The 17,389-nt window shown below is 40.1% G+C and overlaps 1 protein-coding gene and 1 long non-coding RNA gene across 2 annotated transcripts; both read left to right on the forward strand.

The window, feature by feature from the left end:
- Positions 1-8,114: 8,114 nt before the first annotated feature.
- LOC121051483 lies at positions 8,115-10,853 on the forward strand. The gene is made up of 3 exons (XR_005805845.1): positions 8,115-9,051; positions 9,727-9,797; positions 10,603-10,853. It is a non-coding gene; the product is annotated as an uncharacterized LOC121051483 (long non-coding RNA).
- Positions 10,854-14,836: 3,983 nt separating this feature from the next.
- LOC121051207 (DNA ligase 1-like) lies at positions 14,837-16,596 on the forward strand. The gene is made up of 4 exons (XM_040513326.1): positions 14,837-15,137; positions 15,319-15,585; positions 15,632-15,989; positions 16,401-16,596. Exons 1-4 carry the CDS (start codon positions 14,837-14,839, stop codon positions 16,594-16,596), a joined length of 1,122 nt encoding a protein of 373 aa, XP_040369260.1.
- The last annotated feature ends 793 nt before the right edge of the window (positions 16,597-17,389 follow it).

Here is a 17,389-nt window from a genome sequence, read left to right on the forward strand (position 1 = left end):
TCCCAGATCATGTTTTTAGTCATAGACAATTATATGTTGCATTGTCGAGAGTATCAGAGTCAACCACAAAAGTTCTGGTTAAAAAAGGATCCATAGTAGGTGAAGATGGCGTATTTACGAAGAATGTCGTATTTAAAGAAGTTTTGCTTCATTCAAACACAAATGATCGATCGTCTTCATAGGTACATCAACATTTTTATTGATTAGAAACATACATATTTAATTGAATTTTTTTATATTACAATCTGTAACTTTGTGTAATTTTTTCTATTTGTAGGAATGTTGAGCCAGAAGCTTTAGGAGATGTATTTCCATATTTTCATATGCTTGGTGCATGAAAAAAATCAATAAAAATGAACATTGCTTATCTTAGTAAACTTATTTTGAAAAGTGGAACAAAAAGAAGCATGCACAGTATGTACTCTTAAGCTCTGTTTCCTTTCCTTTAAATATGTTTTTATTTTGTGGTAGTTAACCAATTCCAATACTCTTAATCTCTGTATATGTTTTTGTACAAAGTTGTATGTTTTTTACTAATGGATTGCGCAAGATGTATACAATATTTTATAATAATTGTATGGGGTTAGAGTTAGGTGATATGCAACATAGAAATTATACTGCACTCATGAGTAACATTTCAAACATGCATAACAAGAAAGGAAGGACAATACGCACATGCGAGTGCGGCCCTTCCGCACGCGCATCGCCCGTGCGCAGGAAAGCTAGTTTATAATAAACTGAATTTGTTACTTTATTTTTTATTTATTGTTTTTTTTTAATTTATAAGGATTTTGTGTGATCTAAATATCAAAATTCAAAATTGATAGATTTGACATTGCTCATATATGTAATGCGTATTAATAGATATCGTGTAAAAAATTAACCCTATCTGCATTCATTTTAGTATCGGTCAAAGGGGCCAATTCAATATATAACAAATGAAAAATTCCACAAATGGTCACTCAACGATGACTCATTCGACACTTTGGTCACTTAAGTTTCAAATATATCACTTTGGTCACTCAACTATTACACTAACAATCACTTTAGTCACTTTGTTAATTTTTTTCATTAAATAAAAATTATTTGTCACGCAATATTGTAAAAGTAAAATGGAATTGGACTTGGTCTACTCATTTCATTTCATAGCCCCTTTATATAGGGAAGAAATTACAACGGAAATATCGATTACAATGATGATATTAAATGTTGATTGATCCGTCTTTGACGCTGATTGATTGGTAATCACTGATTCCTTGATTCCCTCTTTGATGAAGGCACATAATGTTATTTTTCTTTAACACTCCCCCTTCTGCCAAGTCAAAGACGAAATGGTGCATGAGTTGTTGCCTCACTAAAAACCTTGCCAAGTAACAATAAAAACCCTGTGGGACAAAAAATACACCTTGGTCTAAGGAAAAGAGCACAACGCACCCTTTTTACATTTGAGGATGACATGTGTGTGTTAGACACCCCCTGACGTCTATACCTCCCCATCATACTTACATTAATCAGGGGAGCTTGGAAAGTCTTCGCATTCCTATGCTTTTCACATGTTTCTCAAATATGGCCTTAGGCAATGATTTGGTGAATAAATCTGCCACATTCTCCTCAGACCTTACTTGATTCACTTGAATCTTGAGGAGGGCCTGTTGTTGCTGATTGTAGAAAAACTTTGGCGATATGTATTTTGTATTATCACCCTTGATATATCCTAGCTTCATCTGTTCGATCCAAGCTGCATTATCTTCATAAATGCAAGTAGGCTCTTTAGTGGTAGAACTAAAACCACTAGTCCCTCGAATATGTGTGATGATAGCTCTTAATCATACACACTCACGAACCGCCTCATGTAGAGCAATGATCTCTGAGTGGTTCGAGGAGGTAGCCATAAGGGTTTGCTTGGTTGATCTCCAAGATATCGCCGTGTTCATAATGGTAAATACATAACCAGTTTGGGAACTACCTTTATGTGGGTCAGAGAAGTACCTAGCATCAGTAAAACCAACCAAAACGTCATTTGGTGTTTCGGTGTAGTAATTGGCGCTTTCGCCATCAACATTTCCTTTAGGGATTGCAGTTCTATCTGCGGCCCCTCTTGTCTCTCTGTAGGGAAAGAATAGTCCCAATTAAGTCAATGGTTCCTTTTAGGTATCAAAAAATGTTCTTAATACCATTCCAGTGACGCTGCGTTGGCACTGAGCTAAATCTAGCTAACAAGTTCACTGAGAATGCAATGTCTGGTCGAGTACATTGGGCTAAGTACAATAATGCGCCTATTGCACTTAGATATGGAATTTCAGCTCCCAACACCTCTTCGTCATCTTCCTTTGGACGAAATGGATCTTTCCTTGCATCCAAACTTCGACCGATCATGGGAGTGATAGCAGGATGCGCTTTGTCCATGTTAAATCGCCTGAGCATCTTTTGGACATACGCAGACTGGTGGATTAGTATTCCACAAACTCAGTGTTCTAGTTCAAGGCCTAGACAAAATCGAGTTTTCCCAAGATCATTCATCTCAAATTCGGATTTCAAGTAACTCGCGGTTTTTCTTATTTCATCAAGAGTACCTATTATGTTCATATCATCGACATATATTGCTACAATTGCAAATCCGGAACTTGTTTTCTTTATGAATACGCAGGGGCATAATTCATCGTTCTCATATCCCTTCCCAATCAAGTAGTCACTTAGACGGTTATACCACATCCGAGCGGATTGTTTCAATCCGTAAAGTGAGCGTTTCAACCTAATTGCAAACGCACTCTGTGGTTTAGAGTCAGTTAACTTGGGTAATGTAAGGTCATCAGACACTTTCATATATATCTCTGAATCTAGATCCCCATAGAGATATGCAGTAATCACATCCATGAGCTGCATTTCCAGTCCTTCGGAAACTACTAAGCTAACCAAGTAGCGGAACGTTATAATGTCCATTACGGGAGAGTATGTCTCCTCGTAGTCAATTCCAGGGCGTTGTGAGAAACCTATTTATTTCCTACAGGCTTTACACTTGGTGGGGTTAGCACTACCGGACCAAATACCGATCTCTTTGTCAAAGAATCTAATTCTGCCTGGATTGCTTCTTTCCATTTAGGTCAATCTGCTCTATGATTTCTTGAGCAACAGTGTATGCAAATACATCATCAATGTGTAAGGAAGATCTTTCTATCAACTCATACGCACTCTCATAATCCATTGAGATTTCTTTGTTCTCGGGAATCATTTCAAACATCGGAACGTCCTCCAGTATCCTCCAGTATTGATTCATGGATATAACTATAATCAGAGACAATCTCATGAGAGGGATTCTTTACATTGATGATTAATGGATCGGTTTGTGCCTTACTCGCCCTCTTCTTCCTTGGGTGAGTGTCAATCGAACCAAGTGGCCCCCCTCTTCCTTTGGGGAGCCACGGCCTCAACTACACCTCCACTAAGTGTGGTTGCAGTGCCTCTATCTACGGCACCTTGCCCCTTGTTGGGGGACTTCTAACCTTGCAGGCACATTTGCAGCTGGTATATGTGATCTCGTCACTTTTGCGATATCAGTAAACGCATCAGGCATCGAATCTGCTACGTTCTGAAGATCGATTATTCTTTTCACTTCACTTTCACATTGTGGAGTGCGGGTATCAAAATGAGACAGAGTGGGGACAAACCATGACAATTCCTATCGTTCCCTTAGAAAATCTTTTTTCCTATCTCCCCCTAACGACGGGAAGACTGTCTCATCAAAGTGATAATCCGCAAATCTAGCAGTAAAGAGATCGCCTGTCAAGGGTTCCAAATAGCGGATAATCGTTGGAGATTCATATCCAACATAAATATTTAATCGTCTCTGAGGACCCATTTTGGTGCGCTGTGGGGGTGCAATAGGCACATATACTGCGCAACCAAATATGCGTAAGTGTGAAATGTCAGGCTCATGTCCAGTTACCAACTGGTACGCAGAAAATGGTTGGCTAGCAATGGGCAGGTCTGAAACGAATGAGTAAAGCTGCGTGCAATATTGCATAACCCCATGCAGATATAGGCAGGTTGGTGCGCATAACCAATGCCCTAGCCACCATCTGTAGCCTTTTGATGGTGGCTTCTGCGAGACCATTTTGTGTATGCACATGGGGTACATGCTGCTCTACATCGATCCCAATAGACATGCAATAATCATCAAATACTTTTGATGTAAACTCTCCAGCGTTATCAAGCCTTATAGACTTGATAGGGTGATCAGGGTGGTGAGCTCTTAAGGGCATAATCTGTGCTAGGAGTTTTGCAAATGCAGCATTTCTTGTGGAGAATAAAATGACATGTAACCAGCGTGTCGAGGCATCCACCAGAACCATAAAGTACTCGAATGGTCCGCATTCTGGATGGATAGGTCCACAGATATCTCCTTGTATCCTTTGTAAAATGAAATGTTTTGTTTTGTATCTTTAGCATAGGAAGGTCTCGATCCTGTTTTTGCTAAAGAGCAGGCTTTGCAAAACAAGTGATGTGCCTTTGAAATAGTCAATGAGGCATAATGGGAGGGAGGTAGTGCTTCTGGTATTTCAGAAGGCAATGGCTGCATTTGAGCAATACTAGGACCAACACCTTACAATGTGGCGGGTTTTTCTCCCATTTTATTTTTCACTCAAAAGAAGGGATGTTCGTGTGAGTTTTTTAAAATATGGATCATCATGTCACTACCGGGGTGCCCTAGGCGGTCATGCCAAAGCCTGTATGAGTCAGTGTCCCACCTTTCATTGTTGGTGACAGCATATGATTCAATGATCCGAATCGTAGTGAGGTACAGTCCATTAGATTGACTCATAAGTTTCTCTAAATTAAAATGTGTTTCCTTTCACATTCATTAGAGGTAATATAAAGGTATTCAGTTCCATTATCACAGTATGTTTCTACATGATAACCGTTGGCACAAATATCTTTGGAACTTAACAAGGTTCGATTAGCTCTTGGTGCATATAGAGCGTCTGTGACTTTAAATGTTGTGCCATTAGGCAACAAAAATTTGGGTTAATTTTTTTTTTCATTCTAATAATTTTTCTCTAGATGTATTGCTTTACATCTTTATAGTGCTTTTTCGAACCATGTGAATATGTGTAGTAAATAAAAATCGAATAAATTCAATACTTCAGAATAAAATCTAAAATTTATTAATAAGCCAACGATAATCAAATCAAGGTCTTGTTCAGAAATCTAATTCATCAAACTATTATTGAAATAAACTTTAAGACCAAGTAATAGTCTAATTAAAAATGAGGCATTATGCCTTCACAACTATTTTTGGAAAATAAAATAAATAAAGCAGGTCAGTCAAAATCTGAAGCATCCATTGACTGAGCAAGTTCCTTGTTGCCACTGAAGTCTGCAATTGTGAGGTTGACGTTTGGGTCATGGCCTCCTTCTTCCATATAGTGAGCCTCTTGTTCTTTAGACTCCCTATACCTCTTGTAATTGGTTGCTACTCTGTTGCTTGCTTGGCAGTTCTTGTACCAATGCCCCATGACTCTACACCTATAGCATGGTTCATTGCCAACCCTACCCTGTTTGACTGAAGGGTTCTTAGGTGCTCTTTGCACCTTGTTTCCATGACAACTAGGGCCAGCACCACCATCTCTGCGCCAAACATTGGGAGGGCCTCCACGGCCCACACCACGACCCCCACGTCCCTTGCCACGTGGTGTATTGTTGCCACGTGGGTAGGGATCAGCACGTCCAACCCCCTTTACATTGGGGTTCTTTCCACCTTTGACTTTGCCATAATTAGCCTCAGGAATTTTCTTTGTCCCAACGGGCCTGGCCTTGTTGCTCAAAAAAACCTCATCAAGCCTCTCAGCCACTTGCAGTAGGTTGATCAGCTTATTGAAGGTTGTGATTCTTTTGTTATCATACTCTAGCCTATACTGGTTCTGTAACCCCTCAGAAGGATCACGTTACAGCTCCACAAGCCTCTGAACATGAGACTGCAGCTTGTGCCACAAACCCATGCCACAAAAGCTTGCAAGGCCTTTTAACTGACAAAAGCTTTCGATCAACTCCAGCTCAAATTCTCTACTATTTTCAATCCCAAATCTTGATTTAAGAGGAACTATCAATTTCTCAACCTTATAATCAAATCGAAATTACTAGAACACCAAGGATGGGTTGGGATTACCTTAGGAGTGAACTGATCTTAGTCTAAATTCCAAAGTCCAAGCTTCTACACTCGGCAACAGAAGGAGATGGGACTTCAGTGGCTTCTAACCTGTTGCCATGGTTGGTTTCTCCATTCTTGGCAAGGTTGGGTAAGAAAGGTGTTTTAGGTTTTGGGTGGATGCAGATGAGTTAGTGATTGTAGTCTGTGATTTCTGAGAGATGAAATAGTATAGTCTGAGTGCGGGTGACGGAGAAGTCGAGAGTTATAGGTGGAGAATGGCATCTATGAAATGGTGAATGTTGTCTGCAGGAAACGTAGACGCGTGTGGCTTCCCAATACTAACGTGTTTCATTCTCAGATACACACCTCAAGTAGCTCATGCACTCTAAGTTGGCTCTTGCTCTAATTAAACCCCCTCACCAAGTTTAATAACGTGGGCCAACTCGAAATCTTTATCAACCCAACTTGTACTAGACCAAACTAAAGCCCAACAAGAACCTTTAATTTTGAACTTAACCAAAAATTATTTTACCTAATCGGAACTCGCTTGAACCTAAATTCTCAAAGATAAAAATTAGAAACCAAAGCCTGAGAAAATTCAAAGTAATTAAACAAAATTACCGGGGCTCACAGGTTCGCTAGTATAATTGCTGAAGTAGGAAAAGTGGAAAGAGTCTTTTGGATCATATCATTTTCTATGAGTTCATTTCCACATAAATTTAGACGTGTCTTTAGGCGCAACATGTCCTTGTTGAAGTCATTGACCCTTTTGTAGTCAAGCAAGCGGATTTCATTCCACTGAACGGTCAGTTCTGGGAGTAAGGTGTCATGAATGTTCCCAAAATGTCGCTTAAGGGCAACCCACAGTTCTTTGGGTGTCTTCAACTGAAGGTATTCCCAGCGTAGGCTAGGATCAATATGTCGCCTCAGAAACATTAAGGCATTTGCTTTCACCTTATCAGACGGTCCATCGTCGTTGGGGTCAGTGGGAGTTTTGATGGTGGCAGTGTAGTCTTTTGCCACAAAGGCAGTTTCTACATCGGAAACCCAACGGTGGTACTCAAGTCCTTCTGAGTCCAAAATGTCAAATTCAGGTCAAGTTGGATCAGCCATCTACATAAACAAGAGAGAAGAAATAGATTACGCAGTCATAAAGACATCCACGTTAATTATTTTCCGAAACATATGAATTAGATTTCAAGACCAAGATTAGTAATGGTTACATTTTTCGATGCTATGTGAAAATGCTTTATCACGGTAAGTGTGTATAATGCGCATGAATTTTCATTATCATGGCAAAATGGAATTTATATGTTGCATTACAAAAATAACCATAACACATTTAATAATAAATAAAACATAGCATATAAAAAATAAATTCCATGGCATGCACAAAATTCACAAATATACAACGAAATATATGCTATACATAATGAGAGCAATAATATATCATGCGTAAAAGAAAAATCACGAAACATGCTTAAAATTTCATAATAAAAACATAAGCAATAAAATATAAAGCATGCTTAAACATAATTATAAATCATGCTTAAAGATAATCATATAAAACATAAATAACAAGCAAGGTTCAAAAAATCGCTAGGTGCTAGTCGGGCGGTGGGCCGGGGAGGAGCGCCCAGGCGCCTAGGCGGACGCCTAGACCGTGCCTAGGCGGTTTTGTATTTTTAAATTTTTATAGTGTTTAACTAAATATTTATGTAAGTAATTATTTATTTATCACTCAAAAATTAAATATTTGCTTTTTTTTTGTTTGAGAAGATAAATATTTACTTAATTAAATAAAGGAAGCATCTAAGTGGTATTCTATTATACAATTAGAAACAATTTTGGATTGGCTGAGCACGTCACCGGTCACCACGTGCCCATCCTATCCCATCATGCCATCATCCTATCTCTTTTATTTCCCCTGACAAACAATAGCCTGAGGCCCTGAGCCACATATTTGCTTTCTTCTATTCTACTCTCTCTCTCCCTCTCGACGAAGCCAACAGCCTCCATGTAATACCCCGAAAAATCTAAATTATTTTCCGAGGACATTTTAGAATGATTTCGTAGTCATGGAAGGAAGTATGAAGCTTTGAGGAGTTGTGGATTTAGCTCGAACAATTTTATTTCGAAATCGTACGTATTTAGGGGCGTCTCAAAAAGTGACTTTTTATACGTACCGAATTTGGGAAAATTTACTTCATGAAAGTTGTAGAGCTCATCGATACGATCGCGTGCATATGCGGAACACAAAAATCGGAGCTCGTATGAATTAGTTATGATTTTTCGAAATAATTTCCAGTTTAGTCCAAAAAGAATTGGCCGGCCTTCCATTTCGGGAAGCCCCCCCCCCCCATTCTCTCTCTTCCTCCCGCGTCCGTACCGGTCGAAAACAGGGACAAAATTCATCCGGCCATTTCTTCCTCCTCCGGCCACCAAATCACTCCAAACTTCTTCCATCGTGTTCGCCTCTTTCTTTCGCAGCCATCTGTGGCAACCTTGCACGGCGGCGAGGGCTGTAGCGGCGGTGGTGAGCTCGTTCCGATTTGAGTTCGATTTTAGTCACCGCCGGTTTTCTCCTTAGCTCCGGCGGTAGTGAACTCGCCTCAACCTGCTGATCATCATAGAAGGATTTCACCTGGAGTGACCGGTTTCACGTTTGTCGGAGCTCGGTCGGTTTTCGATCCGAAACCAAAATCTTTCGATCGGGATATCTCGAGTTTTAGTGCATCGTTTTGATTTATTCTTGATCCAGTGGGTTCTCCTTGATGTTATTAACAACTCTCTAGAAGGAATCGAGGCCTGAAATTGAATTTTTTACGTCGAAAATCGAGCTCGCCGGTTTCTGCATTTCTTCGCCGGTTTCTGGAACTTTTCCGGCCACCTTCATACTGTTCAAGGTAATTTTCGACCCCTTCCGGTCATTTTCAGACTTCGTGCTAGTTATGAAAATTGTTGGGTTTGATGAGATGGAGAGGATCAGCCTGACCCCGACACCATTGACGGTGGTCGGCGGCGGCTCTGTCCTTTTTCCGGCGACCCTTTCCCGGCCAACTCCGGGGGTCAAAAATGTGATTTCTTTACATTGTTAGATTCTACGTTTCGATACGATCGTTTGCATATATAATTCATAATTTTTGGATATCGTATGATTTAGTTATGAATTTTTACAGTTTCGATTAGTTTCGATAATCCAATTAATGTTTTTTGAAGATCGGACCGTCCGATGGACTTGTAGTTTTGATATGTTGATCGTATGACTGTCCCGGTGACTTTTTGAGGTCACGGGCGAAGATCCGACCGTTGGATCTTCGTATAATTGTGAATTAGTGATTTGGAAGGCGATTCGTGAGAATCCGACCGTCGGATTTTCATGAAATTTTGTGGAGATGTTTATAAGGACGATTCAAGAAGATCCGACCGTTGGATCTTCGTGATAATTTTGGGGGATGATCTTAAGGGCGATACGTGAGGATTCGACCGTTGGATCATCATATAATTTCGATCCGACCGTTGGATCATCGTTTAATTTTGTTTATGAGTTGTTGGCTAAGTTATGATCATATTGGATTTAGGTGATTGACGGTCTTCCTTGGTGAGTGGTTTTGGTGTGTTTTGTGAAATTGAAGACGCAGCAGGATTAGAGGTCAGTAAACCTCACGTGGTTCATATTACGAACCGAGCACTTTTAAATTAATTTATTTTGTCGTAATTGGGTGAAAAATATTTGTTTTTAATCATATGGACTTGATCAACTACGGTCCATAGGTAAGTAAAATGTTTTAATTATACAAAATGAATTTCCTGATTTTCTTGTGTGATTTATAGTTGGTATTAGTGATTATCCCTGTGCGGATGATTACGTATATATATATTTACGTGGATATATATATGGAATGGTGTGACATTGAGGTGGGTGTGGAATTATGATAATTTGGTTGAGATATGATATTGTATTGGAAATTACCATGATTGTTTATGATGATGTTAACCGATAAATATGTGTGATAATCATGTTGACCTTCTGAGTTGATTAGAGGGTAGAATTGTAGTGCTCTGAGGACTGGGAGTCCGAAGACCGCCGGTTAGATAATAACCGAGATGTAGTGCTCTGAGGACTAGGAGTCCGAAGACCGCCGGTTAGATAATAACTGAGATGTAGTGCTCTGAGGACAGGGGAAAAGTCCGAAGACCGCCGGTTAAATAATAACCGAGATATAGTTGGATCCAAACAGTTGGGATGGACCAAAGTAGTGATATTGTGGATTGAGGATTGTGGAAATGTATTCGTTGTGTATTTTCCGTGTTTTGGTTTGATGTTTCCTTACAGATGTTGAGATTGTTGGTTGTTTACTTGAGTTAAAAGAAATATGATTTAAAATCAACATTTCCTTCTTATTTACTCACGAGCTGTCAAAAGCTTACCGGGTTTGGTGTTGTTGCAATCCCAGTACACTATTCAACTTGTGTAGCGGGTAATCCTGCAGGTTAGGAGAATCAGGGCGTGATCGTGCGGGTTAGAGTAATTGTTATAGTTTTACAGTGATTGTAATAGTAAGGTGAGTTAAGCTCAATTGAGCCTTACAATTTGATTTGATGAGAGTGTGCTGTAATAATTAACTGGAGAAATTGGTTTATTGTATTATTGAGAGGTGTGAAGTGTGGTTGTTTTGAGAAAAAAATTTAGGATGTTTATTTGTAATAGTTATTATTCATGTTTCGGATTTGAATTGTTTATTCAAAATTCGGGGCGTGACACTCCACTTTCTCTCTCTATCCAAGCCGTAAAACTCCATTAAACAACAACTCTAAAAATAGGAGGTCTAAGCCACATAAGTGAAAGAGAATGACAGAGACCTCAGCGATTCAGGGTTCCAGAGATGGGAGAGCGATGGATCTAGGAAAAAAAAAAGCTCAAACCCGCCTAGCGCTCGCCCTCCCAGGTGCCTAGTCTCCCGCTTAGGCCTCCCAGACGGCTGCCCAAGCCTAGCCCGCCCAACAGCTCAACCTTGGCATTACTCGAGTCGGAGACCCGCCGCCCAGGGCCTAAGCGTTGCCTAGACGGCCTGGGGGGCTGAGTTTTAGAACACTGATAACAAGGCATGCTTGAAATGATCAAAATTATCTAATTAAACATGCTCAATAACGAAATATAATAAATGCATAAACAATAAAGTATAAAGCATCTCAAAAATCGAAAATATAAATAAAATTCACATGCTTGGCTAAAATCATAAAATAAAATAAAGAAAACATACTTGATTTTGAGAAAATAAAACAATCCTAGCACACGCGTGTGTTGATGTAGGTGTGAGTAGCGATGTTTTTGGGGGTGAGAAAAACTGGGCTGCTTCCTTTTTTTTTTCAGCAGTGGGCCTTGTTCTTGTTTTCTGTTTTTTTTTTTCTGTGGGCCTGGTCTTTTCTTTGGGCCTTTTTTTTGGTGGGCCTCATGGCCTCTTTCTTTGCTTTTTTTTTTCCTGGCCCGCAGGCCTGCTTCCTTTTTTATTTGTTGGGCCGGCTCTTTTCTTTGGGCTGGGTCACACTCTTTTTTTCTTTGGGGTTTTTGTCCATTTACCCCATTTCTAGGGATTTTTTTCCCACCTACCCCCTTAAGTTTTTTTAATTCCCTCTTACAGTCTTACCCAATACATTTTAAGAGAGTCTTCCCTAATACCTCATTAAGATTTTTTTTAATTTTTTTAATACCATTTTACCCCTCATCCCTTTGTTACTTAGAGAGAGAGAGAGAAACCATAGGAGACTTCACCGGAGCCTGTCACCGGCCGCCGAAATCCGGTTACCGATCACCGGATTCCGGCCAATTTCCACCGAATTTCGGTCACCGGCTGCCGTCCATCGGACCTTTCAAAAAACCTCACCGGAAAATGTTTATTACCCAATAGACATCTATTGCCCACCAATAAGGGGCAATAGACCTCTATGGCCCCCAATAGACGTCTATCAACCATGTATTGTCCCCCAATAGAACTTTTGGTCTATTGCCCCCTAATAGATGTCTGTTGGCCCCCTAATAGACGTCTATTGCCCCCCAATAGGACTTTCAGTCGCCAGAATGAGAATTAATCTCCCTAAATTTAGACAAATAAAATTTTGATTACAGAAAAAAAAAAAAAACAAAGAGATTACATCAATTCAAAACGTCTATTGCCCTCCAATAGACTTCTATTGCCCCCCAATAATATATATTGCTGTTTTGAATTCATCATGAAAAGAGGCATCACAAGAAATTAATTTACCCTACTCATATATCAATATATATATATATATATATATATATTATGAGAAGTTGAAGAAATTCTAGGTTCATTTCAAGTTTCAAAGGACAGATGGGTTGATGTGGAAGGCACACAGAGTCCATCTGGGTGAATCAGTCTCTAAGATCTACAGCCGTCCATTATTTATTAGTCAAATTGCAGGGAAAGAGAGAGAACCAAATAGGAGCAAATCGGAGCTCGACCTCTGTTGCTAATCTGGTTTCCCTTCTCTTCTTCTTCTTTGCCGGTTATAGACCTGCATTGTCAGAGAAAGCGGTTCCCGGCTGTCAGCGTTGGAGTCGCTGTCAGCGTCGGAGTCGTTGCTACACGTCGAACTCAGAAACTAGAATCGAAATTTAGGCTGCACGTCGGAGTCACTGTCTGATTCGAAACTGTGCTGAACGACGACGACGGGATTCCAGTGGCCTTTGATTGAGCTTCAACGAGGGCGCGATTCTGGTGGCCTCGGGTTGAGCCTCGAAGATGGCGCTGATGAGAGAGAAGAGAGAGAGGGAGAGAGAGAGACAGATTCCGGTGGCCTCTGATTGAGCTTCGACGTCGACGACAGCACTGACGAGAGAGATGAGAGAGAGAAAGACGCGGAGGAGAGAGGAGAGAGAGAGAGAGAGAGATGAGAGTGGCAGGCTGTAGTTTATTAATTATCTTAAGGGCAAAATTGACATTTTATTTGAAATTAGGTGAGTAGGAATAAAAATTTGTTGCTGGGATAAGTGAGCTATGTTTGGCCAATTTTGGTGCTTTGGGTCAAGGACCTTTCTTTTTTTCTCTCTTTTTCTTTCTTTTCTTTTCTCTTCTTTCTTCTTTTTCCTCGTCTGTTTCTGGTTTGCAGATGGTGTTATCGATCTGGCCTTCTGGTTTACAGAAGGCGCATGGCAGCAGTGCTGGGGCTGGGCAGGGGCGTCGGGGCTGAGATGTTGCTGGCGGTGATGGGAACTGTGGCCGGTGATGGGCAGCAACTGAGCTACAGACTGGACGACAAGTGCTGTAGTGAGGCCGGTCTGGATGGGGCTGTATTGCTCAGGCGAGTGCGCGTGCTGCTAGGATCAGTGTCGCCGACGAGGCTGCTAGGATAGGTGGGCTGTGGGAGGGGAGGCCGATCGACTGCAAGGGAGGTCGATCTGCTTCTGGAGAGAGATGGTCCGAAGGGTCTGGGTGACTTGTGGCCTATCTGGCCGGTGAGGGGAACACCGGTGAGGTGGACGGGGAAGAAGAACTGGGCGCTAGTGTAGGGCAGATCGAGGCTGGGCCAAGTCGAAGGAGAAATAATTTTTTTTTTTTTTTTTGTGTTGGCGGGAGAGAAAAAAAATTGGGATAATGATAAAAAAAAGGTCATTTTGAAGTGTCTTATTATAATTTAAGCACCACAAATGTCTCCATGATAATTAAGGTCACCTGTTTACAACCTACCACTACAGTTCAACTTAATTACAAAAACTGCCACCGTTAGTTTCTTTCGTAGTTTACTCAAAGTGAAATAAGTCATAACTGTTTATCTTCTCCACATTATAATTCGGAATTTCAAAAGTCCAAAACCGCTCAAACCTACTCAGAAGTAGAGAATTACTCTCATCTTCACCTCCAACGGCCATATTACACATACATTCTCCGACGACTGTTTTCCTCCACGGTGAAGCAGATCCGACTTTGCAAAAGTACTTCACAGAAAAAGCCCCAAATTTTAGGGTTTTGAAGAATTGCAGACCTTCAATCGTGTACCTCGACCGGGTAATCTTTCAGCCTCGATTCTCATAAACTTCTCTTACTTGATTGCGATACATTGAGATAGTGCATAGTTTTGGAATTATAAGTCGAATATGATATAATTATTTCTGGATTTGATTATGAAACAAAACAATTCGACTCCAAGTTTTGGTTTGACTGAAGATTTTAAAGCTTTTTTGAGTGGAGATGATAAATGACTGCCTTTCCGTTTTAGTTTGATGCTTTAACATAGCCAGTGACATAGGCTACTGAGTGGGTGTGATTTGATTTTGGTGCGGCTGTGTTTTCATTTTGGTGTGATTTGATACAGAGACATGGACAGTAACATAACCATTTATATGGAGATAATGACCGTTTGTGATGCTGTTTAGGTTATAAGCTGTAGTAAAATGGAAATGTTGCTAGTTCAAATACATACTTTATAGGATCATATAATGAAACTGACCATGTAACTTACAATGTATGCAACTGAACATGTAACTGAGTATGTCACTTACAATATATGTAACTGACCAAGCAACTGATCATATAACTGACGTTGTCATTGACATGGCCTGTGACTTCACTGGCCAGATCACTAGCTGGCCGAGTTACTGGTTATGTAACTTGAAAACTCAATGCAAACCTTCTTATTTTGAAAATTTTCAACAGAATTAAAACATCAGAAATGGCAAGACCAAAAAGAAAGGAAAGGAAACAAAGCGATGATGACGAAGACTACAGAGAGGTGGAATCAGAATATGAAGAAGATGATCAAACGATACAGAGAAAGAAGAATTCGAAGAAGAATTTGAAATCAAAAAGAAAAAGACAGGATAAAGTAGAAGAATCAGAAACAGAAGAAGAAGAAGAAGAAGAAACATCAGCAAAGAAGATTGCCAAGAAGCATTCAAAAGAAAAAGGCAAAAAACAGAAAGTAAAACATAGGGAAGATTTAGAGTCAGAAGAAGAAACAACACCAAAGAAGGGTTTGAAGAAGCATTCAAAAGTAAAAAAGCAAAAAACAAAAAATAAAGCAAGTAGAAGATTCTGAAGAGGAAGCAGAAGAGGATGAAAAACCTGAAGCTGCACCAAAGAGGAAGAGACATCTAAAACCAAGACATGTGCAGTATAGGTGCACATTAATAAGTTTCTTGAACACAATTAAAGATAACAAGAAGAATCTGAGTCCAAGAACATTAGATTTGCTCAGGCAGACACCATTTGGAAATATTGTTGATGTTGTCCATGGTGGCCACATAGAGGAGAAGTCAGCCAAGAAATCTGATGATTTCATTACCCTCCTACTGCAGGCCTACAACCATGAAAATGACCTCTTCTTCTTTAGAAAGAAGAAATTCAGGATCTCGATAAGAGATATTTCAAAGATCCTTGGACTGCCAGCAAAAGTCGAGTTGGTCCCAAAGACTTCTGAGGGTGCATATAAGTCCGACTTTGTCTAGCAGTTTTTTTTCAAACATAGCAAGAATTAACAAGAAAGCTGTAGAGAAAGCTCTGCAAGTTGCCATCAACGACAAGCCAACAACCGAGGAAGGGATTGAGAAGAAGGACAAAAATGTGGCAAGATTAATCTTGCTGGACTTGTCAATAAAGTTTTTGTTCCCAAACGCAGGGGGAACAATTTCATGGGACTATGTCAGAGCATGTGAAAATTTGGATCAGATTGGATCTTATGACTGGGCAAAGGAAGTTGGAAGCTTCCTAAAAAAGTCTATAAAGGCTTTGGAAAAGAAGAATTCAAAGAGCTCATATGGAAATATGGGGGGCTGCGTTCTAATAATACTGGTAGGTTACTGTCATACTGAAATGTCATTGGTCAAGTAACTGATTAAGACAAACTACATGTCACTGACTCAGTTGTTATGACCAATTTTTTATTTTTTTTGTTTGTGCATGAAGTATTGGTTCTGTCAAAAGACTGAAAAAAATCAAGCCAATATCTGGAAGGGAGAAGAAAGTGCATGAGATGAGAAAATGGGACATCCAGAGGCTAATACAGAATTGGACAAGCTTTAACAGCTTGAAAAAACTAATTGTAAGGTGTTCTTTGTCAATGAAGTTGTCACTGGCCAAGGAATTATGTTGGTTAAGAGTTATTGATTAAGTCACTGTCACACTGAATGTCAATGGCCAAATCACACTTCATGTCACTGGCCTTTATAACTATTATAAACATGTCATTAGTCATGTCACATAGCATGTCACTGACATATGGAATATGTTTCTTTCAGAAAATATTTGAAAAAAATGAAGGAGGATAGAGAGGAATCAGAATCCGAGGAAGAGGAGAATAGTTCAGATGAAGCAAAGATAGCTTTAGAAGGAGAGGAAAAAGGAGATGATGATCAGGAAGTTGAAGTGGCTGAACAGGAAACAGCTTCAGAAAAAGGAAGAGAAGATAAGATGCCTAACTGTGGAGAAAGATAATTTGCAGCAAAAACTGAAGGAAAAGGAACAGGAACTAACTAAATTCGTGGAGGACAAGGTGGATCTGGAGGAACGAAATGCTACACTTGTGACGGAGAACTTTTGCCTTGCATCATCAGTGAAGGAGCTAGAGGAAAAAGTGAAGAAATTGGAGCAGATGTTGAGCCCAAACTCACACCTCACCGGCAGTTCAACAACACAACTCCCCACCACCTAACTCAACAAAAGAAAATAATGAATAAAATACAGCTACATCTAAGGCTGCTGAGAACACAGAAAAGAGAGATCAATCAACTGTTGAGGAAGGTCAGTCCCAAGGGATCTTCACAGTCAAAGAATCTACAACCACAGCAGCTCAATCTCCACCTCACTGCATAGTGCAAGAAGAAACTCAATCGACACCTCCATCATAAAAGGACTCACTGTTCCAGAGCCCCACAGTCTGCATGCTCACAGTTGAAGAAATGGAAAAACAACCTGACATGTTTCAGATAGTGAAAAGTCCTGTAGCTGAGCGTGGCTTTCCACTTCGTACATTGAGCCCAGAAAAAGAGCAGAAGACACCAGAGGAGAAAAAAAAGGGCAAGTTAACAATGCGCCTTACAGAGAAACATCCTGGTGAAATTGTATCATCAATGGGTCTCTACTCATATGTCATCAGATTGAAGAATAGGAAAAGAACACAGAAAAATGACAGCATTTACTGGTTGGGGGATGTGAAAGCAAAACGGGAGAAAAAAGAAAAGGAGAAGCAAGAGAGATTGAGAGCTGCTAAAAAGGAAGAAAAAGAAAA

Source organism: Rosa chinensis, chromosome 2 (assembly GCF_002994745.2).
Source record: "Rosa chinensis cultivar Old Blush chromosome 2, RchiOBHm-V2, whole genome shotgun sequence".
In the NCBI taxonomy this organism is placed as follows: Eukaryota; Viridiplantae; Streptophyta; class Magnoliopsida; order Rosales; family Rosaceae; genus Rosa; species Rosa chinensis.

Bases quoted from the DNA above. Each gene is read 5' to 3' on its own strand.
- LOC121051207 (XM_040513326.1), top strand. From the start codon at position 14,837: ATGGCAAGACCAAAAAGAAAGGAAAGGAAACAAAGCGATGATGACGAA. The intron at 15,586-15,631 runs GTGCATATAAGT...TTTCAAACATAG, and splicing joins GGTCCCAAAGACTTCTGAGG to CAAGAATTAACAAGAAAGCT. The intron at 15,990-16,400 runs GTAACTGATTAA...TGTTTCTTTCAG, and splicing joins ACTGAAATGTCATTGGTCAA to AAAATATTTGAAAAAAATGA.